At 39.5% G+C, this 26,004-nt stretch overlaps 1 protein-coding gene across 1 annotated transcript; it reads left to right on the forward strand.

Annotated features, from left to right (window-relative positions):
• The first annotated feature begins 3,875 nt into the window (after positions 1–3,875).
• Positions 3,876–24,629, forward strand: LOC126285120 (UMP-CMP kinase 2, mitochondrial-like). Its single transcript, XM_049984442.1, has 6 exons — positions 3,876–4,855; positions 4,927–5,050; positions 5,133–5,334; positions 8,041–8,284; positions 8,374–8,429; positions 23,879–24,629. The coding sequence occupies exons 1-6, from the start codon at positions 4,769–4,771 to the stop codon at positions 23,997–23,999; spliced, it is 834 nt and encodes a 277-aa protein (XP_049840399.1). The 5' UTR covers positions 3,876–4,768; the 3' UTR covers positions 24,000–24,629.
• The last annotated feature ends 1,375 nt before the right edge of the window (positions 24,630–26,004 follow it).

A 26,004-nucleotide genomic window follows, 5' to 3' on the forward strand; every position in this document is an offset into this window, starting at 1 on the left:
TCTGTCAGTCAACAGACAAGGTCAGTTCGTATGTTTATGTGCTGTGTTTCCCATCACGTTTCCACTTCACTATCATCTCGGAAGCAGTGAACCTAGGGATGTTTAGGAGTGTGAAACTCTCGCATCGGACGTATGACACAAGTGACAGCCAATCACCTGACCACGTTCGAAGTGAGTGAATTCCGTGGAGCGTCCCATTCTGCTCTTTCACGATGTCTAGTGACTACTGAGGTCCCAGAAATGGAGTACCTGGCAGTAGGTGGCGAGACAATGCACCTAATATGAAAAACGTATGTTTTTGGGGGGTTCCGGACACTTTTGATCACATAGTGTAGCACCACATCGACCGTGGAAGAATGAGAGAATTTTATTTGTTTTATTTCATTGCACTCCTGCTTGAAACAGTGATTTTGTTCGTAACCTCTTCTTGCGTGACGGGAATGATAAGAAACCTCTCACATTTTGGTAATCATAAGTGCTATTTTATTTTTATCCCTGGTCGTAGTTTTCAAAATTGTGGAAACTCGCTATGCAGTGAGATAAGTTGTAATAAAACAATTTTTCAGCAAACATATGCAACGAATCATCGACACCAACAATGTCCGCAATCGTGTCAAACGTTTCGTCAATCAAAATTTCTGACAAACGCGCTCTATGCGTTAAAATCACGCCAAACTGCAGTGTACGTAGTCAAATATTTGGTAAGCATTGTAAAGTCTGACAAAATATTTGATCATTTACGTGGGCCTTTATATTTGGTCATTGCTCGAATAGCTTCCGTCCAGGCAGGAACGACTGGAACTGATATAACATCATGCCCGAACGCATTCGCATGATCACGACTGGTTCTCATCGTTAGTCGAACGAACGTATTATTTGAAACTCGGACAGGAACATTTTCTACGAGCTGATTGAGTGAAAGACGTGACGTCAGAACTCAAGAAACCACGACCGCCGAGAACGGCCGCATCGACAAACTTTACAGAGTTGGAACAGATGACGTCACATCTTCCAACCCATCTGCTCATAGGGCATTACTCTACCTAGGTTCTCTGTAGTTGGCAGTTTGCCTCTAGCGACAGTAAAGCATCCCCGACGACACTAGGTTGAAGGCAGCTGCGCTACCGGCTACTGCGCATGCGCACCACGCGTTTGCGCAACTCGTCGGTGAACTAAACACTATCGGCGTGTTCGAACTTTGGCGACACTAGCTGCATGAGTTTTGTCGTTATGTGTGTTTGTAGAGCGTAGACAAATTGAAATATGCAGTGAGGAACGGAGAATAATGCTCCCTTTTTGGATATCTATGCTTTGCATAGGTGTTTGTGGGATTCCAGTGATGTTGATTAGAAACATAAGTAATATATTGCTGCTCATGAGACTTTCACGTGCAATCAGAACACAAAGTTTGAACATATCTGAACTGGAGGGCAAAATTTATTTAATTAGAAGCACATATACAAAAGAATTAAGAAAAATACAAGCGAATGTAATTCTAGCTGTGGAAATGCCCTCGTCTACAAGACGAAAAACCCATCATTCGAGTTAGCAGACGTTTTAAGAAATATTGTTGACAGGAGGGAAGGCTACACAATCAAGAAACTGCGTCTTTATTCAATGTTCACCTATTTAAAACGTTGCAGCAGTGCTCCCCATTCACACATTTTGAAGTTTGAAATATTACCACTGTACAGATCAACCTTCAAGACAGTAGTTTGCAAACATTCTCTTCTTAATGCAGCCTGTTCGAATAATTACTGCTGTTAATGTTAATAATTATTGCTATTAATATCAATAATTATCAGTGTTAATTAAAAAGTGTCATCGCCAACTAAATCCGCATCTTATGGCATGTCGAGTGTTCTCGATTGTAATGCACGCAATGTGATATGTTATTTCAGTTGTGGCGAAGTGCTTCATGCATTACAGTATCTTTATTCGTTATCACAAAATTAACTCTATTTAGAAGAAACATGAACAGGTCTGGTGACATTCTAAGATAATTAAAAGAACTTCTTGGGTCTTCCATTACAAATGATTTCAGCAAGAATGCTGAGCAACCGTGCTGACGTCTTTTCTTCATCCGGCCTTTGTGGCCAAGAGATTCTAGGTGCTTCAGTCTGGAACCGCGCTGCTGCTACGGTTGCAGTTTCGAACACTGCCTCGGGCATGGATGTGTGTGATGTCCTTAGGTTCATTAGGTTTAATTAGGTCTAAGCCTAGGGGACTGATGACCTTAAATGTTAAGTCCCATAGTCATTAGAACCATTTGAACCGTGTTTTCTTCATCCAGTCACGAATCAAAACACTTTTCTTATGCAGTTTTAACTCCATCACAGCTCGTGTAACGTGCACCTGCCAAAACTTTCATTTCAGACACGACTCAGGAACCCGCAAAACGACGAAACTGAAGTGTATACTGGTTCCGCCGTGTCGACACTCAAATGTGAAGCCATTTGCGTACAACTCATTCCACGCAACAAGTGGCGCAACCCACTGTCGTCGTGTGAACTAGGCTTAAATCTTTAAAACGGTCGGGTGAGCCGTTGCGCTCGGCTGAGTGCGTGTTTTACAGGTCTTACGGGTCTGCAGCCCGTACTTTTATTTTTTTTTTTTTACTCTGCATTTCAGCTCTCATTTTAAAAATGGAAAAATATAGTTGCAGTCTGTGCACTGCAGAATACGGCATGGCATAAGGTAGTAATGAAAGCTAATATCGGTAAATTGTCCAAGATACAGGGATGAGAATCAAAATTTTCGTAATGAATATTAATCTTGCCAACCCAGTAAATTATGGAAAGAACGATGTTGCCGCAACGATCTTCTACTCTCATACTAAATATTAGACTTCTCATTTGTGTGAAGTACACCAAATTTCATCAAATCCGAACCGGTTAAATAAAAATACTGTCTGTATATTTATTCGAACAGTGTGATACAGAATGTCCAATTGCTATATGCACATTTTAAAATCTCACTTCTGAGACATTTATAAGTTTACAAATTGTACCAAAGAAACATACTGTCACTTACTCTGTTATGGTTCTCACCATAGAAAATGTGCTTTCACAGTTTGCTTTACTTTTTTAACTCATTGTCATTAGCAGGGACCGTTTCCTTTGTTTATTATTTATCAACAAAAACATTAATGGGAATCAGACAGCACAGGCAGTTTCTATTCGAAACTCACACTGCTGTACAGTACCAAATTAGTCTTCATAAGCAATAATCATGAATTCCTGCAACACAATTAGCACTTCACTAGTAATTTCTTAATCCAAAACGTCTATAGCAAGAAAATTTAAAAGTTCAATACTATTATTACTTTATTACTATATCTTCGTCGTTTACCAGCTGTGGCTGGACAGACTGCGTCACAAATACAATGTTTCTCAACTAACATTTATACAACACCATATACAAAATTTATATTACAAATAAAAGAAAATATTTATGCAGATCACAAAAACACATAGAACATAGAGAAAATGAAGTATAACTAAACAGGAAAGTAAAACTTCATAGAAGCAAATGAAAATTGAGGGCATCATGAAACAGTTCCTCGATTTTCAAAATGTTTCATGGTCTGACAAAAGCTACATAAACAATGTTATTGCATAGATAGTCCTCTAGTAACAGAGTCCAGCTAACTAGCTTACATCACAATGCCTAACATCTGTTTCTGATTCTCAACTCCAGTGTAATACATTAATAAATACTTTTACACCATCAGGATTGTGAAATATAATTAGAAGCCTTTGTGTTAGTGGCACATTCAATCTGCTGAAAGGAATGTTACATAACTATACAAAGCTGTTCGTAAACTGGTGTATCTTGATAAGAACCTCTCGAGAGAAGTTACTTAAAGGTCAAAGACAGCTCAAGGTTAATGAAGGAAACGCGTGTCCATGACGTTTATGCAGCCATCGGCTATAAACATGGGATTGGGATCAATCTATCTGCGTAGTCCTCTGTAGTCTGAAATTTACAGTGTTGACCAGTTAACATAATAAGAAATCGAACACTTGACTCATGAAAACTGCTTGTAGGTTGTAGAGAACGTTCCTATGAATTAGTTGCGAGTATTGAGAATATTTTTTGTGTAGTCCTTCATTACCGTAAACTGTAGGTCCTGTAAACAGCCTAGACACTTCGACTCGTAGTGGAATGAAGACTGTGACAACGTGCATTAGATTATGAAAACTTCAGTGAAGGTTTTATTTAAGGTCAATATTAAATTTCAGTATCAACAGACTCTCATATTATAGATGACACGCTGCGAGAGGGAACAATACGTGTTTATTAATTTTGTAACATTTATAGAATATAACAAGAGAAGAGAATGTATTGAACGGAACCATGAAAATTATGTACATTTAAAACTGACTAAATTTCACTGGTGAACCGACAAATTCCCTATTGTGAAACACAGCTGTACAGAAACTGTAACTAAGAAGCACGTTAGTAATAGCACGATTTAGTGAATAAAGTATGAGGTAACGTGAAGGATTTGGCAGGCTGTGGAACGAAAGAAGAATGACAGCGTGTTTTGTGTGGCAGAAGTTGAATAGCCTGTGACGATTAAGTGACTGTCAGTTGTCAGGCTTGATCGGGTAAGTACTACGTTACTTCGTCACGCAGAGTTTAGTTGCAAAGTCAATGACGTGAATTCGCTCTGAGGTGAATGAATTAGACGGTGTGCTTGATATTTCCTGTTAGCCTCATCGGAGGCATTAATTTGTAGTTGTGTGGATTTAATCAGTCCAGAATGGCAAACGCTGAAATTGATGCGAAGAAAATCCAGCACCTTTATCGTTCGCTTGATTCGACTCTATCTGTTCTACGAAAGGAGGAGGTTAGTTCTAACTTCTTTCCACTTATTTTTATTGGTGTTTCACATCTAACAGGTGAAAGATATTCTTACAGTTTGCTACTCTCCAAGAAGTGAAAGATTTGTTGTCAACATTCGATACCTGTTATCAGAGAAGCAAAAAGACAGATTCGTATCAAAACAAGACTTTTATCGTACTCGAAGGTCTGGATGGATCAGGTACGTACGAAATTGCCAAACTGAAATTGTAGATTTTAATACACTAAGAGGTCGATGATATATAATGAAATGAATTTTGTAGGTAAAACAACGATAGCGAAGAAACTTGCGACAGCCCTTAATGGAGTAAGGCGTAAAACACCACCAACAGTATTGCAGACACTGAGGGCCAAATTTGATACACATCCACCCATTCTCCGAAGAGCGTATTATTCCATTGGAAACTATGTAGCAGCAAAAGAGATTGAAGAGACACTAAAATACAGTTCAGTGATTCTAGACAGGTATGTTCCATTTATGTGCACATTTGCTTAGTAAACTGTTGTTGGTGGACTATTTATTATTGGTTGTTTCATATTATGAACCTGTAGATCAGTCCATGCCTTAAGAGCATTTTTACTGCAATATACTTATGCGTGAGATAGCCCATTGTGGGTCATTTGTAAAATGCCAGACTTAGTCTAGAGGTTTGATATCTGATTAGTCCTAGGATTTTTATGTACAACTTCCTTCACATATGTCAGTGTTTGTTAATGTGCAAAATGCCACGTTCCACCTTGGTTCATGGCCCACATTAGACTGTGCTGGATGAGTAAATGAGTTCAAAACTCATAGGCAGACAACAGCACACCACCTCCAGCAGGACTGTGCCTAATAAAATACTGGTGTTCAAAAACCACCTCCAATATGACAATGCCCAGTGAAGCACACTGGTGTTCAAATTAACCTTCGAGTTGATGAGAACATTACTGATACGGCTGTAATAATATCACATTTAAGAACTGTGCATTGAAATTACGAGTACTTTGAATATAGTTCGAGAATGCTTTTAGACAATAGCAGCTAGATAGAAACATGTTTCAATGAGAGAAATTGGCAGATACACTAATCAAGTTACTAAATAAGTAGGGGAGAGCGGGGCACATTGAACCATAAAAAATATTTCCTCATGTTACTCATGCAATAATGTTATTACAGAGTTGTGATCTACAGATGTTACAGTTTACTCATTCAAGTATCAAATGGCCTTATGACTGCATTGTCATTAATTGTTTTTTAGCTGCACACCTTTGAAGAAAATTTGGTAAATGGTTCATTGTGCCCCACATGTGGTGTATAATGAACCACTTTAAACACATTCATTGAAAGAACCTATTTAGCATACAAAGTAAGTGTAAATGTACTTTAAACATAATGTTTACATATATTCCATGTATGAACCATATAATTAAATCTGTAGGCACACAGTCATGTTACTTATGTTTGGAATTATCGAACATCCATGGACTTGAACCTGAGTTAGGATAACCACCCTATTGGCTTTTGCTACATCTATTACCTCAATTGACAGATGGGTTTCATGATTGTCTACAATTAGAAGTGCAGGATTGTCTTTGCTACTACTGAAATTGTGGATGAAATGTTTCATGACATCCACAAAAAGTTCGCTGTTCAGCGAGTCACTCTTTATTGCTAACCACAGGGTGCCTGTTGGTGCATTACTTATCATATGTTGTTTAAAATGTACTGGAGGAAATATCATTGCTGGGGGCAGGGGAAAGTACCACCTGCACTGATTATGCAACAGGTCATCACTAAGACACCACATTCTCCACTAGTAGCTTGAAAAATCTGTTTACTTCCCTTTTGTGTCACTACCTTTGGAAGCCTATCTGGTACAGTTGAGGTACTTGCTTCATCCAGATTGAAAACCGTTGTACCATCAGTGAAAGTAGGGTATCTCTGGTAAAGGTCTTTCAAGTTTTTGAAGATATTCGAAACAGTATACCGATTAATGGATGTTGATGTGGATAAGCTGCAGCCCTCTGGAGTTCAGATACTGGGATTTTGTTTCATGAACCCATAGAACCAGTCTACACCAGCCATTCCTTCCATCCAGTTCTCAGGATATTTCAGACCATTTTTCACAGCCAGCTCACTTGCTAAGTGCCTGCATGTTTTAGTGTCAACACCAAAGCAACAAAGAATGCAACAAATACTCCACTAATTCTTTCTCCTGCTCCACAGAAAATACCTTTAGATTTTCATAGTTTGGTGTCAATTTTTCACTGGAACCACATTTAATGTTTTGAACATAGTAGGGTAAGGTATTGAATGAGATTTAGCTGCTTGGCGAACTGCCATACCCTTATTAAGAACATTCTGTACAGCTTCTTGCATAACATCGTGGTCAGTTTTACCTCTATCCATCTTCCTGCAGTACAAATGAACCATCTTCAAACATGATAATATAAAACAGGACTGCTGGATGTCTGTAAATTCTGTATTTACCCATGCTAAGCAAACAAAGTACAGAGTGCTTGTATTGGACAATTATAATATTCCTGGGGCAAAATGGACCACCCTGGGGTACAGCGAACAATGGCTCATTGTGCCCCAGAAGAGCTTGGTTCAGTGTGCCCCAACAGTACATATTTCAAACAAAGCTCACGTGAGGTTATGTATTAACATTGTTAATATTTTAAGATCTATATCATTAAAATACAGTATTGATATTGTTACAATGAACTGCTTTCTCTTAAATTTGGTGACAAAGGATTGAACAAAATTCAATGTATCTACGTCTCCAAAAATTACTTCACTGTCATGAAACTAACATAACACCAGTACAACACTAATGGCAGGAACTAGATCCGGCAGAAAACAAATGACAGTCAATAGAGCAGTACTGACAACATATGCACAGAGGAAAAAAATAATTTACCACTTTATACTAAAATTATGCTACCTGATTCATTGTGCCCCGTGGTTCAGAGTGCCCCACTCTCCCCTATTTTGGTTTATACTGCTTGGATATTGGGGTTTAATATAAATTGTTTCCAGCAAAGTTGTAACAGGATATAACTCTGAGAATAACAGTATTTGAGGCAGAGATTTGAAGCAGTTTATGTTGTTAAAAAAATTACTGGAATGGTGCAATAAATAAATCATGTAAGACATAAAACACCTATTTTACTCTTGTTTGTCAGGTTCTATCATAGCACAGCAGTTTTTACAATTGCAACAGACATGTACGAAGCTGGATTAGCTAAGGATGGGCTACCTCCACATGGAGATCCAGTATATCAATGGCCACAAGATCTCAAACCCATCCCTGATGTGATTTTCTATTTGGATGTGAAGGAACATGTACGATCACAAAGACTTTCCAAGAGGGTCCAAATTACGGCTGAGGAAGAGCAAATGGCATCAAGTACAGAGTTCAGAATTTTTTAAGTGGTTTCAATTTATAAATTATGCACTGTTCCTCTTACTAACTTACACTAACTTTGGCCACTGAAAATTCTTTGTGTTTCTTGTAAACTGCTCCCTGCAAGTTATTGAAAATGGCTGTTCCTGAATATTGGGCAGGATCAAAGTAAGTAATTACAAGTTTTAATGTAGATTTTTCTTATTCTTAATGTTAACTGTGCTGTTGGTTTGAAAAAAGTTATCTGTTCTTTATGATAAGTTTCAGTAAGAAATAGTTAGTATACCCTTTTCATTGAATAGGTTTCAGTAGTATTTTATTGAGTTCAACACACAAATAATTCACATTACTTATCTTGCAGCTTAGTAGTGTTTACAAAAATTATGTTAATAGCTCCTTCTAAAACTTTTAAGTGCTTCGAGATTTACTCCAATGTTCACACAGTCTATAAATGAAACAAGCTGAGCATCTGGTAATGTCACTGATGGAAGGTTATTTGCATTCATAGGAAGAAGTAAGGGTCTTGGGATGAACCCTAGTGGGACACCACTGTAAGTTGTTGTCAGTTGAATGAAGACCAATAGCTTAATTGAGAATGCTTTTCCTTCTTATATTGCACAGATATTATATGAACAGTTTCCCAGAATTTCCTATGGTAGCTAAATATCCTAATTTACTTAAAAGGTGATTCACTCAAAATCTTTTGCCATCACAGCATACACAGGTAGCCCATAATTTATCGTATTATGAATTAAATACATTCTCACTGTATGTGTAAATATTATTTTCAAAATTAAACTCCTTCAGATATTCATAGTGTCATATTGACAATATGTTATTGGCAAGCAAATGGTTTTTCTCAAAATTTGAAGAATACTACTGGAAATGAAAGTGCGTAGATAACTAACTTCTGCATACTTCAACCAATGATTAATGACTGATTGTATAAATAATACAAAGTATTTAAAAAATCAGAATTATAAATTTTAATGTGACAACGAATTTTTCATTTTGAAATAAACGTCAGCATGTTTTGTATTTAGCTTTGTTGACGTGTGAGACCAGGGATGTATCCTATTGTAGATATTTTTGCTCCTTGTAGTGTTATGAAATTATCTTCTGGAGCAATGCAGCAAATGAATTATTTATTCACGAAGGGAGGGAGGGGGGGGGGGGGGGGGGCAAGAATATTGTGTAAAGTAGATAACTGCATATTTCTGCATGGATCCCTTCAGCGGGCTTGGAATTCTTGCTCTCACTTCCCTATACCTTTACTCCTGATAAAATATGACCAGGATTAAAAATAATTTGTTGAAATGTGACTTACAAAACAACATACAGTAAAAGTCTGCTTCAGCTGAATACAAAAACAGTGTTTGTTTCTACTTTGCCTCCTTATCTAAGGAGATGCAAAGGTACTCAACAAATTTCCATCTAATATAAAGCAAGAAAACGAGAATCTCTACAAAAAATATAAACATATTTCATGGGCCACTCATTCTGCAACTCATCCAATTATCTAGATTCAAGGGGAGAACATTTCTGTTAGCTACATGGTAAGGTGAAGTATTCATTGTAGAGCTTCAGGGCAAATACCAAGAATCTACAATGTCTCTCCGCAGCAGCAAGCCTTGCGTGTCTCACCCTGCGGGGCGCATAAGGTTGCCAAGTTCATTGCACATGTGGCATGGACCTGCAGTGGTGGGGTAGGAATAGTAGCGTTGCATGTGTTTTGCAGCTGTTAGTTGTGTCATTGTCTAGTTCTTGTGTCAATACTATTGCAAGGGGAGCATTTTTAGTGGAAGAGGTTTTCTGTGCTGGAGGAAACTTTACTCAGCGCATGAGATGACAATTTAGATAACATTTTTCTGCTTCAAGATGTTCACCTCTTTACACTGTACATGATTTAATTTGCAAATTCCAGACAACAGGTTTAGTTCATTATGCACCACAATTTTAACAGAACAGAAGCTTGACAACATTTTGGACATCGTGTTGCAGAGTCAAACACAGTCAGTGAGGAGATTATCACAAGAGGCTAAAGTTTCTCATATGATGGCACATAAGGACATAATCAAAGAACTGGGGTTGTATCTGTATAAAATTACAGCTGTGCAACAATTACGTTGTATGGACAGTGCGAAACATATCGTGTATTGTGAATAGCTTCAGCAATTTGTTAACCACTAAGGAGCTGGTGTTTTAGATCAAGCCTTTTTCACTGTTGAGGCTTGGTTTCACCTATCTGGCTACATTAATTCCCAAAATTGTCAAATTTTGTCTTTGGAGAATCCACTTGTTGTAAGAACAACACCATTGCACATGGAGAAAGTCAGAGTTTGAGTTGCCATAACATAAGTGCAAATTATATGGTTGATCTTTTTTGATGCTACTATCACTTCTGATGCCTAATGCTCCCAGATAATTTATCCACTAATTGCCCTACTGTATGAAAATGAGAGCAATCATTAATTTTTCCAAGAAGACAATGCTACTGCCCATATGGCACACCAGTCCCTACAACTTTTAGATGTAATCTTTGGAGACAGAATAATTGTGAAAGGTAACCCCTCCACCAGTACTCCCCAGATCTGCCTCCACATGACTATTTTCTTTGGGATGTTGGTAAACATCTGTGTATCAAAACAAACAAAGTCAAAGATGAACTGAAGACAGTGATGATTGATTATCTGCATTCAATTACATGTGAAACATTGATAAAACTGTGTGCAAATAAATGTTAACGTGTTGAACTATGCCTTCAGGAAAGAGGAAAACATTTCCAGCACCTACTATGATATTGGTGAGTACAGTATATTTAATTGTAAGCAACATAATTAATTAATTTCATTGTTTTAATTGTAATAGTGTTGACTCCCATCTCTCAACATACTGCATCCATTAGCAGTGAGTCCCGGCCTCTAGCTTATGCAGCTACATGAATATGCTACTAACCTTACATGCCCCGTAAGGTGAGATGTGGAGCTCGCTGGTGCAAAGAGACTTTGTGGACATGCTGTAGTATCCTACTGTGAAAATCCCTGTGGTTTTACAGATGTTGTGGGCTATTTCTTTGAAAAAATATCAAAGCAAGTTACCAATGGGAGACAAAGAACAGGTATTAATACAGCTGTAGAAGGCAGCAGCTCTTTTGTAGTGATCACTTTACTTGCTATTTGTTTAAATGGCACACACAGGGAGAGTATTAATTAGTGCACTTGATTATTAATTGATGAAATGTGTAGATTATTTTTTTATAATGTACTTGTCATTTGTTAATGTGTACCTTGGCTCGTTCTGTATCATTGGAAGCTATACAGTGTTCCATAAATGTTTACCCTAATAACAAAATGATGTGAATATTTATTCGGTACAGTAAATGAAACATGCATTATACCACATATGCCAATACTCATTAAATTTTGAACCTTACGTAAACATTGGGGAGTCTGTGAAGAGAAGGACATTGTCTGAACCTCCTCCGCTCGCTTCCAATGGAGGAAGACAAGGTGACAGGTGAGCTCAAAATCTCCCCAAAATGGCAGTCCAAGGTGTTGGAGACAGGAATAAGGTCCACTATAGCACCATCTGCTCTTGTCAGGCCAGAAACTGAGGAATAGACCTTAGTCCCTGAGAGCCGTCTGAGGTTGGCCAACATGATGGAAGAGGGGATGGAGTGGAACTGTTAAAATAACTAGTAAATGAATACAGCTAGCTTTTTTGCTTCACTTCAACATGCTCGCTCCGGGTAATAAGCAAAATATCAAGCCAGTATTCCGTCTCTCGCCACACATTCTGCAACATGACTTGTATAATTGTCCCAAAGGCATCTCGGATGTTTTATCGCAATGTCACAGTATCAGGAACCGCTGTTTTGTACACAATATGTTTCTCATACGCACAAACAAAGTAATGTCAGGGGGTAATGTTTGGTGATCTCAGGGGCCATTTAACCGGGCCATCTCTACCAATCCACCTGTTGGGGAAGGTTTCATTATGAAAATCGTGGACTTCTAGGAACCAGTGAGGGGGAGTGCCATCTTGCTGAAAGATAAGTGTCATGCATATCCTGTAGCTGGGGAATGGCATAATTTATCAATATGCCTAGGTAAACATATCCACCTACATTGCTTTCAAGTAAGGAAGATGGGTCAATCACTCGGTCACACATTAACCCATACACACATATTAACCTTCGGACTGCCCGAAATGTGTTCTCGTATGACACGAGGATTTTATGATCCTTAGATCCAGACATTTTTGCAGTTAACTTAGCCACAAAGATGAAATGTAGCCTCATCAGAAAATCACACTCGCTACAAGAAATCATTGTCCTCATCCAAACAGTTCAGCATGTCCACTACAAATTGTTAATGTTTTGCGCAATCATCTGGTTGTAATGCCTGAACAATTTGGGCCTTTTTCGCATACAGTCTAAGGCATTTGCAAACCACTTTGTGCACTGTATTCTTTGGCACTTGAGTTGCTGTGAAAATTCTCTAATCGATTTCTGTGGTGACCTTGTGAATATGGTTTGAAATGCCTGCACAGTCTCCTCCGAAACAGGTGGTCTGCTTCTGCTTTTCCATTTCTGAACAGATCCCATTGCGGAGAAAGTTCCCATCAGTGCTCTGATTAACATGACATCAAGTGTTCTCTTTCCACAGTGGGATGCAAATGTTAGCTTCACAGTAATCGGTAATTTGGTTTCTGCTAGCCACACACCACATTGAACTTTTTCCGGGGGAGAAGCCATTTTTACGATATATCTCACACAATGCTCCGTGTGCAGAAGTATTGAATTAGACACAGCTTTATAGAGACTTCATGGGTTCCCTAGTAGATAACAAAGATCATATGTTAGCATCATAAATATAATTAATACGTAATCTTGAAATCATGATAAACATTTATTGGCACCCTGTATGTCTTGAGGGGACTGACAGAACTTGATGAGTGAATGAAATGAAATGACTGAATGATTCTCCTTCATAGGATTGACAGTGAAAGGTACTGTATGAAAAGAATTAATATAGTGACATTCAGGAAATGCAAGCTGCTATTACTGACAGAGATGTTGTTTTGTTTTAGAAGTTTACTAGATATTTGTCTATGTTATGAGTGGTGTTAAAGGAAATTTCTATAGTTTAAAATAGAATTTGAAGTTTAGTTGCCAGATTTTTTTTTATGTCTGCTCTGTTCACTCAGCTGCACTATTCTCGATACAGGCAGCAAGGAAAAAAAGAACAGTTTGTTGTTCAAGGTAAACACTGCTGTTTAAACTGACTATTTTTTAAAGTGGTAAAAAATAAATGTAGTTATTTTTATAATAATAAGTGTACAACCTGTTATAGTCTGCTTCTTGAAGATGACAGATGGAACTCCAAATGTAGTCTGCATACAGATCTCCTTTGCCATACATGCCACTAATCTTCCAAATATTCTCATGCACCAGCTGCAAAAGAGCACCTACTCCCATTACCCAGTGTTAGTCCAGTCTGGAACAATATAAGCACGTCATTTTTCCAGGCTTCAACTACCTGTTATAATGTCCAGAAAAGAAAAACATCCAATTCACAATCCTTCCCTTCTCCCTTAAAGTCGTACTTTGTCACTCGCCCAATCTACAAAGTGCCCTTGTCCATCTTTATGCCACACTACTCCAAAAACATTTTCACACCCGTGGAGTGCACAGTTGTAGATCAGTTGTATGCATCTCCCCCCCCCCTCCCCTCCAGCTTATTCAATTCCAGTTCTATCACAGCATATCCTATCTTGTCAGAGGTATTCTAACTATGAAGTCAGTCATGTAATATACCAGCTTTGAAGTAACTTTTGCACAGACCCTTTACATGGGCTTGAGTACCAATCAGCTGTCCAGCTGAGTAAATGTTCAGTGCCAAATTGTGGCCAATAGTAAGAGTTGATTATTCAGTGGTGGAACACACTATGAGCACATTGTAGTCAACATCAATGCCTGCTTCACAACCCGTGTCATTTGGATCACACCCCTCTCCCTAGCCCCACTCAACATCTGCTTCACAAAATTGCATATGTAGCAGTTGTCCTCAGAGCACGGCCTTTGATCCCCCCCGCCCTCCTCCCCAATCCTCTTGGATTCATTCTTCACCACTGTCTGAAATCCGCTCCCCACTCATGCTCTTCTTTCTGTTCAGTCTTCCTCTTCCGCAGCTCAGTTCTCAATATTATCTCATCTGTAGCTAATTCATAAGTAGGAATTTCCAGATTCTACTTTTTGTAGCACCTGCATCTCTTGTGTATGATATGGTTTGACTAGTTGTGTATATTAAGATTCACAAACCAGTTATTTGACATGTGCAACATGCTAACTGTTAGAGACTGCAGTGTCAGAAATTGAATTTTACAGATTCTCCACTTGATCATGAATTTTGACATACCTCACATTGTTCGTAACCTTGACCATAACACAAGAGGAGCTGGCTTCTAGTTCATATGTGCAGACACACATATGTAAAGTGATGAGGCTCTTTATAATGACATCGTATCACTCTTGTATAGCACACTGTGACCCTACATGCTGGGTATCAACCAACTACACATACATGAACTCATCTTTACTGTATCGCATCAAGTTTGTAATGAACAAACCTGAGGTGTGACTTAGCTGTAGACCAATGAAGCCTGTGGGCAAAGTGAGGGAGAAATTTAAGTGTGTTGTTAACATTATGCAGCATGAGTCAATGGCAACATTTTCTGTGACACCTCATGTATGTCATTTTGTATGAATTTGCAGTTGTGTGTTAATACAGACAAAAAAGATAAGTGGAGTAACAAATTATTCTGTTGTGAGCCACTAGAGATCAATGACTTATTATATTAAATTCATGAAATTTTGTTTTTGTTGTCTTTTCAGTAGTAGTGGTTGTGGTGTTGGTGGCACTGTTGTGATACTGGAAGATATAAACATTTGTATTATATTGTCTAAAAACAAAGATGATGGGACTTACCAAACAAAAGCGCTGGCAGGTCGATATACACATAAACAAATGCAAACACACACACAAAATTCTTCAGGAAAGAGGGAAGGAGAGGGAAAGACAAGAGGATGTGGGTTTTAAGGGAGAGGGTAAGGAGTCATTCCAATCCCGGGAGCGGAAAGACTTACCTTAGGGGAAAAAAGGACAGGTGTTTTTATTATATTGTTTGGATTGTTGCACTCTCTTTATGTAAAGCAACCAGTTTCTGTGACATACTGTGGTCTTCTGGAGGCCTAACAGAAAAGAAAGAGATAGAGAGAGAGAGAGAGAGAGAGAGAGAGAGAGAGAGAGAGAGAGAGAGAGAGAGAAGGTCAATGGGTTAAAATGCTGCAAAGAATATAATATATACAACATAATATATAATTGTAATTGTAATTGCAGTAAACCACCAGTTCACTAAACTGCAAATTACCATACTGAAAGCGTTACAAATCTCACATATTAATGTAGAACCATCCATCCACATGAATGCACACAGCCTCATCTTCCCAGTAACAAACAAAAGTATTTGACCTGCATGATACTGCCTAATTCAACTTTTTATTTATTTATTTATTTAAAAATGTGGGAACAGTGTCTACAAACCTTGCAACATAGATTGTCCTCTGTGACCAAGCCACATTTTACCAGAAATTATGATTCGTCTGTCTTCTGTAAATATTATACATTTCATTTAGTATCTCTTGCACTTTGTTTTCAATTACAAGTAACTTTCCATTTCATGAGCTTTCCTGTTGTGGCTTGCTGCACATTTTCTTCTGGACACATTCCTTTGCAAACCCACCCCTTTTCTCTCTTCATTTTTTTCTCATCTGTATTCCATTTGCTTTTGTCAGGCTTGCATTTTTCTATTTTTTATTGGAGGTTTCTTGCTTTTTCACCCAAAATATCATTTTCTTCTGAATTTTGATAACTGGGATCATTATTTGACTTATATGTCTCATTGTTCATGTTTTCATCTTCTTCAAAGGACTTATTTGGCACAACACATGGTACATTAATAACATCACTTTTGTTACCTACTTTATCAAATTTGTGATGCATCTGTGTGACTTACATCCATAGAAAAGACAGCATATGAAATATGAGCTTCATTAATCACCCTGCAACATTATTTTTCCTGATCAGCCATAACATCTTCAGACTTGTTCTGGTTTAAACCATGATCCAGTCATTTAATTTACTTGTGCCCTTGTTTTTGACTATGAAAGCAATATGTTGCCCTGTAGACATAAAGTTTGCCCGAAAAAAGCGACAAACCTATGTAAAAGAAAGTCTGTATCAAATTAAAATAAAGCTACAATATTAAGTAATAGTAATTACACTGTATACAAACCTTATCTATAACTATTTTTGTCACTAGTTCAATAAAAAACATTATAAAAATGTTATAGCTATTGTAAAGCTTTTATACCCTACAGAAAACACACCTATCCCTTCCATATTTATCATGAATTTGTCCATTTCCCTGTGTAACATAAATACCCACTACAATTTACAAAGAACACAGCATTGGAGCACAATGTCAGGTTTTAAGGTTCATGGATGTTGAAGGTTTCACAGTACTAAAATTCAGAGATATAAAGGTTTCAGTTAACTCTGATAGATGTCCTTACATTCATACACTGACTTTGAAGGTTTTACAGGGTTTCTAGAATGAAATTTTCACTCTACAGCGTAGTGTGCGCTGATATGAAACTTCCTGGCCAGGAAGTTTTACAGATTTGTTTGTCAATAAATTATGAACCTCAATCATCAAAAACACCAAAGTCTCAAAACTCAGCCTTGCGAGGTTTTGATAGTAACCTGATGATATGCAATTGTATCATAATCATCAACTTATCTAAGTAAATATGAGTCAGTTGCATCTACAAATTATTCATACTGTGATCCAAGAATGGCATGCCACTATGTGACAGTCTATATTGTACCTCTGTCTCTAATTTAAGTCTTCTGTTCAATGGCTTTGCACAACCACAACTACAGCCATCACATATCACAAGTAAATTCTGTGAAGCTAAAGAGGTTGGTGTTAATAGGCGTTAGTCAATGAAACCTTATTGGTCACAATCAAATGAATATATAAATTTTACCCGATGCATTTCATATTGTCTAGGTTCTAAAGTAATTGTTCCACAGTAAAGGTGTTGTCATTTGTGATTCTGTCCTTTTACTCTCATCATGTTTCCATTTGTTTTGCATAGCTGTGATCACATTGACATTATGCTGGAACTGTAGTTATATCCACTTCTACTGTTTGAACTCTTTGGGTTTTGTTAAATAGTTACCACCTGGCCTTCAATTCCTTGAACAGTTACTCAATTCCACTGTCTTTGATATCCTTAATGTATTATTTCGTTATACACTCCTGGAAATGGAAAAAAGAACACATTGACAGCGGTGTGTCAGACCCACCATACTTGCTCCGGACACTGTGAGAGGGCTGTACAAGCAATGATCACACGCACGGCACAGCGGACACACCAGGAACCGCGGTCTTGGCCATCGAATGGCTCTAGCTGCGCAGCATTTGTGCACCGCCGCCATCAGTGTCAGTCAGTTTGCCGTGGCATACGGAGCTCCATCGCAGTCTTTAACACTGGTAGCATGCCGCGACAGCGTGGACGTGAACCGTATGTGCAGTTGACGGACTTTGAGCCAGGGCATATAGTGGGCATGCGGGAGGCCGGGTGGACGTACCGCCGAATTGCTCAACACGTGGGACGTGAGGTCTCCACAGTACATCGATGTTGTCGCCAGTGGTCGGCGGAAGGTGCACGTGCCCGTCGACCTGGGACCGGACCGAAGCGACGCACGGATGCACGCAAAGACCGTAGGATCCTACGCGGTGCCGTAGGGGACCGCACCGCCACTTCCCAGCAAATTAGGGACACTGTTGCTCCTGGGGTATCGGCGAGGACCATTCGCAACCGTCTCCATGAAGCTGGGCTACAGTCCCGCACACCGTTAGGCCGTCTTCCGCTCACGCCCCAACATCGTGCAGCCCGCCTCCAGTGGTGTCGGGTGACAGGCGTGAATGGAGACGTGTCGTCTTCAGCGATGAGAGTCGCTTCTGCCTTGGTGTCAATGATGGTCGTATGCGTGTTTGGCGCCGTGCAGGTGAGCGCCACAATCAGGACTGCATACGACCGAGGCACACAGGGCCAACACCCGGCATCATGGTGTGGGGAGCGATCTCCTACACTGGCCGTACACCTCTGGTGATCGTCGAGGGGACACTGAATAGTGCACGGTACATCGAAACCGTCATCGAACCCATTGTTCTACCATTCCTAGACCAGCAAGGGAACTTGCTGTTCTAACAGGACAATGCACGTCCGCATGTATCCCGTGCCACCCAACGTGCTCTAGAAGGTGTAAGTCAACTACCCTGGCCAGCAAGATCTCCGGATCTGTCCCCCATTGAGCATGTTTGGGACTGGATGAAGTGTCGTCTCACGCGGTCTGCACGTCCAGCACGAACGCTGGTCCAACTGAGGCGCCAGGTGGAAATGGCATGGCAAGCCGTTCCACAGGACTACATCCAGCATCTCTACGATCGTCTCCATGGGAGAATAGCAGCCTGCATTGCTGCGAAAGGTGGATATACACTGTACTAGTGCCGACATTGTGCATGCTCTGTTGCCTGTGTCTATGTGCCTGTGGTTCTGTCAGTGTGATCATGTGATGTATCTGACCCCAGGAATGTGTCAATAAAGTTTCCCCTTCCTGGGACAATGAATTCACGGTGTTCTTATTTCAATTTCCAGGAGTGTAGTTGATAGTGTTCTTGTCATTTTTTAACTGCACGTTCCTGTCACTAACCATGTCAAAAGCTTGTTAATAAATGGTATTACATTTTAAGATGTATAAAATGGTAGCTACAGTACTACAATCCTCCTTTCATTTCACATATTTTTGAAACTGAAGCCCGTCATTCAAAACGATTTATGACTGATGTTGACAGGGTAATGTTCAACTTTAACAAATACTACAAAAATGTGTGACAGTTTCTTTACAAAAGTTTACTTTTAAACATGTTGCTTTTCTTACACTAATCCACAATTTTATTCTAAAATACTGTGGTACAGCCCCATTTAGCTGATTGGTAGTAGAAAACAAATTATGCCAGACATGTGGAAGTAAGATGAATGGATTCACACTTCAGGCAACTTTTGAGGAAGTTCATTAAGGCCATGCACCTCTGATTTCTGAACTTCACAGACCTTCCTTTGCATCTTCAAAAGCATGTACTACCTCTTCTTGCACTAATCACAGCATCCAACCATGCATGCATTTCATGTTGTGGTGACTTCTTGGGAAATCATCTACCATATTTTCAGAAGGGCTTGCTGTAAGGTCCATAGAATCTTTGAATAATGCTGACATGTTCTTTTCCCTAGCTAATCCTATACATGCTCAGTAAGATTCAGATTAGAGTTTCAAGCAGACCAAGTCACACCATCTCACTTCATCCAAGAACTCTCGCACAGTTCCCACAGCATGTGAGCATGGATTTTCATACATTAGACGAAAATCATCACCAGTAAATACAGCCGATGGACAACATGTTCCAAAAGGATTTCCTCTACATACTGATGTGCTTCAAGGCTCCCATGCTCCACGAAGACCAAATCTTTTCAGCCACACTGATTCCTTCCCTCACCATCAGAGAGAACCACCTTGAAAAAGCAGCCTGAATGAGTATGTGAAGGCAATATTTTTCCCCAGGGCCTCTCCACAAACTCCCTTTACGTCAGGTGATTGAAGGACAAATTGTGGCACGTCGGTGAATGACACTGATGTATTCTCCAGCCGCAATATTTCCTCGTGAAACATAGTTGACCTGTGTGATGCTTCTGGTGAGTTCTGGGCCTGTAGCAGGTCTTCTTGATTGAAGATTGGATTTTTCCAATCTTCTGTGGATGGTTTTCTCTCTAACATACATCCCTTAAACATCCCTTAAACTTGGCGGAATTGATTTCTTGCTTCAACAGTGGTAATGTCACTGTTGTTTACCTTCCATTCGGAAGGCTATTGCATGCAGCATTTGTAATATTGACTTGTAAACAATAGATTTCAGCTATCTGTCATCCTTTTTATTTTTTTTAATTGGTAGATCTAGAGTTCAGCTAGAAACTAGCCACTCTCAATGCACTATCATTCTTGATCAATGCCTGTAATGCCTCTTGGTCGGGCTTCATCCACAGTTCATTCAGTATTCAATGAACTGTTATGAAGCCCAACCAACAGGCATTACGTACTCAGATAAGAGAAGGATGGAGGAGGAAATTGGCCGTGCCATTTTGAAGGAACCATCTCAGTATTTGCCTTAAGCGATTTAGGGATATCACAGAAAACCCAAATCATGATGGTTGTACGCAAGTTTGAACTATCGTCCTCCTGTATGTGAGACCAGTGTGCTAACCACTGTTCTACCCCACTCAGTTGACCCGCCCCCTCACCCTCTCCGCCCCCCTGTGATTAAGAACCATCTGCATCTAGGTTTCATAGGTTTATCTATACTGCATTCAGCAAACACTGTCTGTATTTCCTGAGGTGGTTACCATTCATTACTTACAAGAGTAATCCATGTAGCACAAAGAATGCTTTTCTGTTTTTCATTGTAGTATGCTTTTTTGTGAATACCTTTTCTGTTCTCCTCCTCTTATGTTCATCTTTTGCATAAATCATATTCAATGATGATATTCTCGAGATCTGGGCAGGTGCCAGGAAAAGCCTTTTTTCCTTTTCTAATAATTTTAACACATATTTCAAAAATGTGTTTCCCTAGGGCTTAGTTCAATGAGCTACTTCTCTAGATATTGATGTCTATGCCTCATCATTTTTGACAGCCATTACCTGTTCCGTGCTAAAAAAATTGCTCCTCTACAACTTTGGCACCACTTATGTTGTAGAGATAAACTCTTATCATAACCTGAGTTGAAGGTTATTGTACACAGAATTCAACCCCATCCTCCAAAGCTATGTTCCAACACTTTTACTTTCAATTTGTCAAACACATAAACCTCTTGCCAAATTAAGACTAGCTCTGTCAAGTACGTTCTTTCACCATATCGATTATAGTATTCTTTGATGTCTGCTCTATTCTCACGCCCTTGACCAGACCATTTCCTCTCCTGTATTTCCCATCCCATTCCTGTGATTGTTAGCTTTTCATGCCCAATTGCTCTGCACATCCTCCCCCAATCCACCCAGCACTTACTAAATGACTTTCTTCTCCCCCCCCCCCCCCCCCCCCCCCCGCCCCACACAAATTTTTGTATGCAAACACACACACACACACACACACACACACACACACACACACACACACACAGGCTGTGGCATTCAGCTGTGGTTGAGTGAATGCATTGTCTCATTTGTGTTGTTGTGTAATACTTTTGGGTGATACAAAGGGGAAAGTTTTGTGACGTAGAAACAGCTCTTAGGGATAACAAAATACACTCCTGGAAATGGAAAAAAGAACACATTGACACCGGTGTGTCAGACCCATCATACTTGCTCCCGATACTGCGAGAGGGCTGTAAAAGCAATGATCACACGCACGGCACAGCGGACACACTAGGAACCGCGGTGTTGGCCGTTGAATGGCGCTAGCTGCGCAGCATTTGTGCACCGCTGCCGTCAGTGTCAGCCAGTTTGCCGTGGCATACGGAGCTCCATCCCAGTCTTTAACACTGGTAGCATGCCGCGACAGCGTGGACGTGGACCGTATGTGCAGTTGACGGACTTTGAGCGAGGGCGTATAGTGGGAATGCGGGAGGCCGGGTGGACGTACCGCCGAATTGCTCAACACGTGGGGCATGAGGTCTCCACAGTATATCGATTTTGTCGCCAGTGGTCGGCGGAAGGTGCACGTGCTCGTCGACCTGGGACCGGACCGCAGCGACGCATGGATGCACGCCAAGACCGTAGGACCCTACGCAGTGCCGTAGGGGACCGCATCACCACTTCCCAGCAAATTAGGGACACTGTTGCTCCTGGGGTATCGGCGAGGACCATTCACAACCGTCTCCATGAAGCTGGGATACGGTTCCGCACACTGTTAGGCCGTCTTCCGCTCACGCCCCAACATCGTGCAGCCCACCTCCAGTGGTGTCGCGACAGGCATGAATGGACGGACGAATGGAGACGTGTCGTCTTCAGTGATGAGAGTCGCTTCTGCCTTGGTGCCAATGATGGTCATATGCGTGTTTGGCGCCGTGCAGGTGAGCGCCACAATCAGGACTGCATACGACCGAGGCACACAGGGCCAACACCCGGCATCATGGTGTGGGGAGCGATCTCCTACACTGGCCGTACACCTCTGGTGATCGTCGAGGGGACACTGAATAGTGCACGGTACTTCCAAAGCGTCATCGAACCCATCGTTCTACCATTCCTAGACTGGCAAGGGAACTTGCTGTTCCAACACGACAATGCACGTCCGCATGTATCCCGTGCCACCCAACGTGCTCTAGAAGGTGTAAGTCAACTACCCTGGCCAGCAAGATCTCCGGATCTGTCCCCCATTGAGCATGTTTGGGACTGGATGAAGCGTCGTCTCACACGGTCTGCACGTCCAGCACGAACGCTGGTCCAACTGAGGCGCCAGGTGGAAATGGCATGGCAAGCCGTTCCACAGGACTACATCCAGCATCTCTACGATCGTCTCCATGGGAGAATAGCAGCCTGCATTGCTGCGAAAGGTGGATATACACTGTACTAGTGCCGACATTGTGCATGCTCTGTTGCCTGTGTCTATGTGCCTGTGGTTCTGTCAGTGTGATCATGTGATGTATCTGACCCCAGGAATGTGTCAATAAAGTTTCCCCTTCCTGGGACAATGAATTCACGGTGTTCTTATTTCAATTTCCAGGAGTGTAGATATTTCCATAAACTTCCATCAAACCAGTATTCAAGGAATTAAAAATATTGCCTGTTCCCTGCATTTATATATTAAATACTGTTGTCCTTATAAGCAAAACCTGCATTAGCTTGAGACCTAACGAGACAAAGACTGACTAGGAATTTAGTCGGTGTAAGGAATATAGGCAGCGTACTCTACAATAAATTACCCCAATCAGTTTGTGAAAACACACATTTAGGAATAAGTTAAGAACATTTAACGTACACACTGTTTTTATTCAATTGATTTTTTTTTTTTAATATGGCTGAGTTTCACAACGTAATACAGATCAGTTTGTATTAAATCTACTTCAGCCATAATTGTAATTATTGTTAATATTATGACTTTATTACTTTCATGTTTCAGTGTTACTTAATTGTAGTAGTAGTTGTTTGTTGAACTGTGCATTACATTTTTATATTTCTGTGTACATGACTCTTCCTAAATCTTTTGTTCATTGTGTAATATAAAATTCTTGGAACCAAAATAAATAAAAATGGAATATTTTTCAATGTGCTCCTTGTAGATGACCAGCATGTAATTGGAGTTTGGACAGATTAGTCTTTTTTCCATTATTTAAGTATTTGTTCTTAATTTGGTTTTGCTCATATCCATTTTCCACGAAACATTAATTACTTATTGAAATAATTTCCATTTAAAAAAATAATATTATTTCAATTTTCCAGGTTGAAGGAGACATACTTAAGAATGGCAGAACCTGCTGTGACCGTTATTAATTCTAATCAACCTGTAAAACTGGTTGTAAGTGACATTCTAGATTTTATGAAGGCAAAAATGATGATATAGCACATATTTCTGATGACATTTATTTGAATATTCAGTATAAAATAGAGGTAAAATTCAGTCACGAAAGGAGCAGAATAAGATATCCAACAGTACTCTAGTTTTTTTTTTTATTTTATTATGGCTGAGTTTCACAAGGTAATACAGTGTGACAAAGGTAGTAAAAAAGGGAAGAAAAATTTAGAAATATTGGATGAAGAGGGATACATAGTGTGCTCATGAGAATAAATTACTTTCAGACATCTGAAGTGTAAACCCAGTACACAGAAAAACATAATAATTTGTATGTAGTATTCATTGAATTGTTACTTTTACCCTTAAATTATTTATTAATTCTGAATTGTAATTAACTTGATACCTGTTATCCAGTTGTTAAAAAAAGAGCAATTGTGGAAAACATTTGAATATAACACACTCAGCAGCATATTTTTTTTCCCTTCCTCTCTCTCTCTGCTCTCCTCTTCTCAGTTGCAACATGTAGTATTTGCTTTCAGGTGGGTCAGATATTCATTTCAGCTATAAAAATGTTTCATGAAAGATGATACATGTCCACTGATTAAACATAGAAAGTGTGTAATGCTGTAAATAAGACATTTATAATTTTTAACTCGCAATAAATGTATTAAAAACTGGCTCGTTTCTTTTTTATTGATTCACTTCTACTTTATCTTTCATAAATTGCATCATGGAGGAAACACTGTAACGACACAGAATGAGTCAGTTTATATATTTACAATCATTAGCAGCCACTGTATGCTACTTCTAGAAAGTTTATTAAAAACAAATTATGACTAGTCTAGTCTAATCTACTCACATTGCTAATTATGAGTATTACTTCAGGAGATGGCGTCCATGCAAGCAAGATCTCCTTCAACACCATAACATCTTACTCTCCTAGTAACAATAAGAAAGCAGATAGATTGTTAATCGCGACATGGGAGGTATTTAGTGGCAGACAGGCACACTGAAAGAAGACCATTAGATATTTAAGCTGTTGGTTGGAGACCACCTCCAGATGCAGAAACAAAATCTGAAGGAGGACTCTGCACAGTAGCTTTGCCTGTCTGCTACTCAATGCCTACTATATGTAATGAACAGCAACCTGTTATATTTAAAATTGTTGTTTCATCCCAGATTTTCTGCCAAGATCTACATAATCAAAGGCCTTGGCAAGGTCACAAAAAATGCCGGCATATTAATTGTTGAGAATTTCTCCAGGCCTCTTCGGTTGATGAATTACTATGTAATCAATGATGATTTGGTAGTAAATCGAAGGCAGCAATGATATCATTTGTGTGACCAAAGGCTGAAATATATAATTTAAAGAAAATAGTAATTGTTATTGTTTATTTTGTCGGAAATGAGTTATAAATTCTCTGGGTAGAGAATCTTTCATGTGTCAAAATGAGTGGTTGTAAAGAAGTAAGTCAGAAAAATGCTTCAGTATTCTTGTATAAGTTCCCTTCTCAAATTTTTTGGGAACACAGGTGACAGATGGGTTAATGATTAGTGCTGAAAACCACTTTTATAAATGAGTCTTATTACTACACATTTCGGAAATCCTTTCTAGTCATTTGATGAGATAAGTTGTAACTCAAGGCAGATGCTATCAAGTTAGCACCAGATTTCAGTATCTTGGTAGGAATACCATCATAGCCAGAAGGTTTGTGCATGGTGCACGATTTTTATCTTTTTGATGACATCATAAGAATTTTGACGTTTTGCTTGTAGTGTGTCTTTAAGTCTTGACTAGAGCCAGCCCTCTGCATTAAATAATGCTCCCTCTTTCCAACACTAGATGATGCTTGTCAGCAAACTTTCACTTGGTTTCCACTGTAGTTGCTCCTGCTCCCTTGTAAAAGAAGACTGGGTTCATAGTGGGACCAAGGCAGTATTTATGATGCTGTGAAATTGCCCTTCTAAAAAATGCTACCTTATTGTGGAGCTAACATCTTGAAATGCATTAATCACTATTGTGCTATGACCTATTCTTGTAGGGAATATCACT

Source organism: Schistocerca gregaria, chromosome 8 (assembly GCF_023897955.1).
Source record: "Schistocerca gregaria isolate iqSchGreg1 chromosome 8, iqSchGreg1.2, whole genome shotgun sequence".
Classification (NCBI taxonomy): domain Eukaryota; kingdom Metazoa; phylum Arthropoda; class Insecta; order Orthoptera; family Acrididae; genus Schistocerca; species Schistocerca gregaria.

Bases quoted from the DNA above. Each gene is read 5' to 3' on its own strand.
- LOC126285120 (XM_049984442.1), top strand. From the start codon at position 4,769: ATGGCAAACGCTGAAATTGATGCGAAGAAAATCCAGCACCTTTATCGT. The intron at 5,051-5,132 runs GTACGTACGAAA...TGAATTTTGTAG, and splicing joins CGAAGGTCTGGATGGATCAG to GTAAAACAACGATAGCGAAG. The intron at 8,430-23,878 runs GTAAGTAATTAC...TCAATTTTCCAG, and splicing joins GAATATTGGGCAGGATCAAA to GTTGAAGGAGACATACTTAA.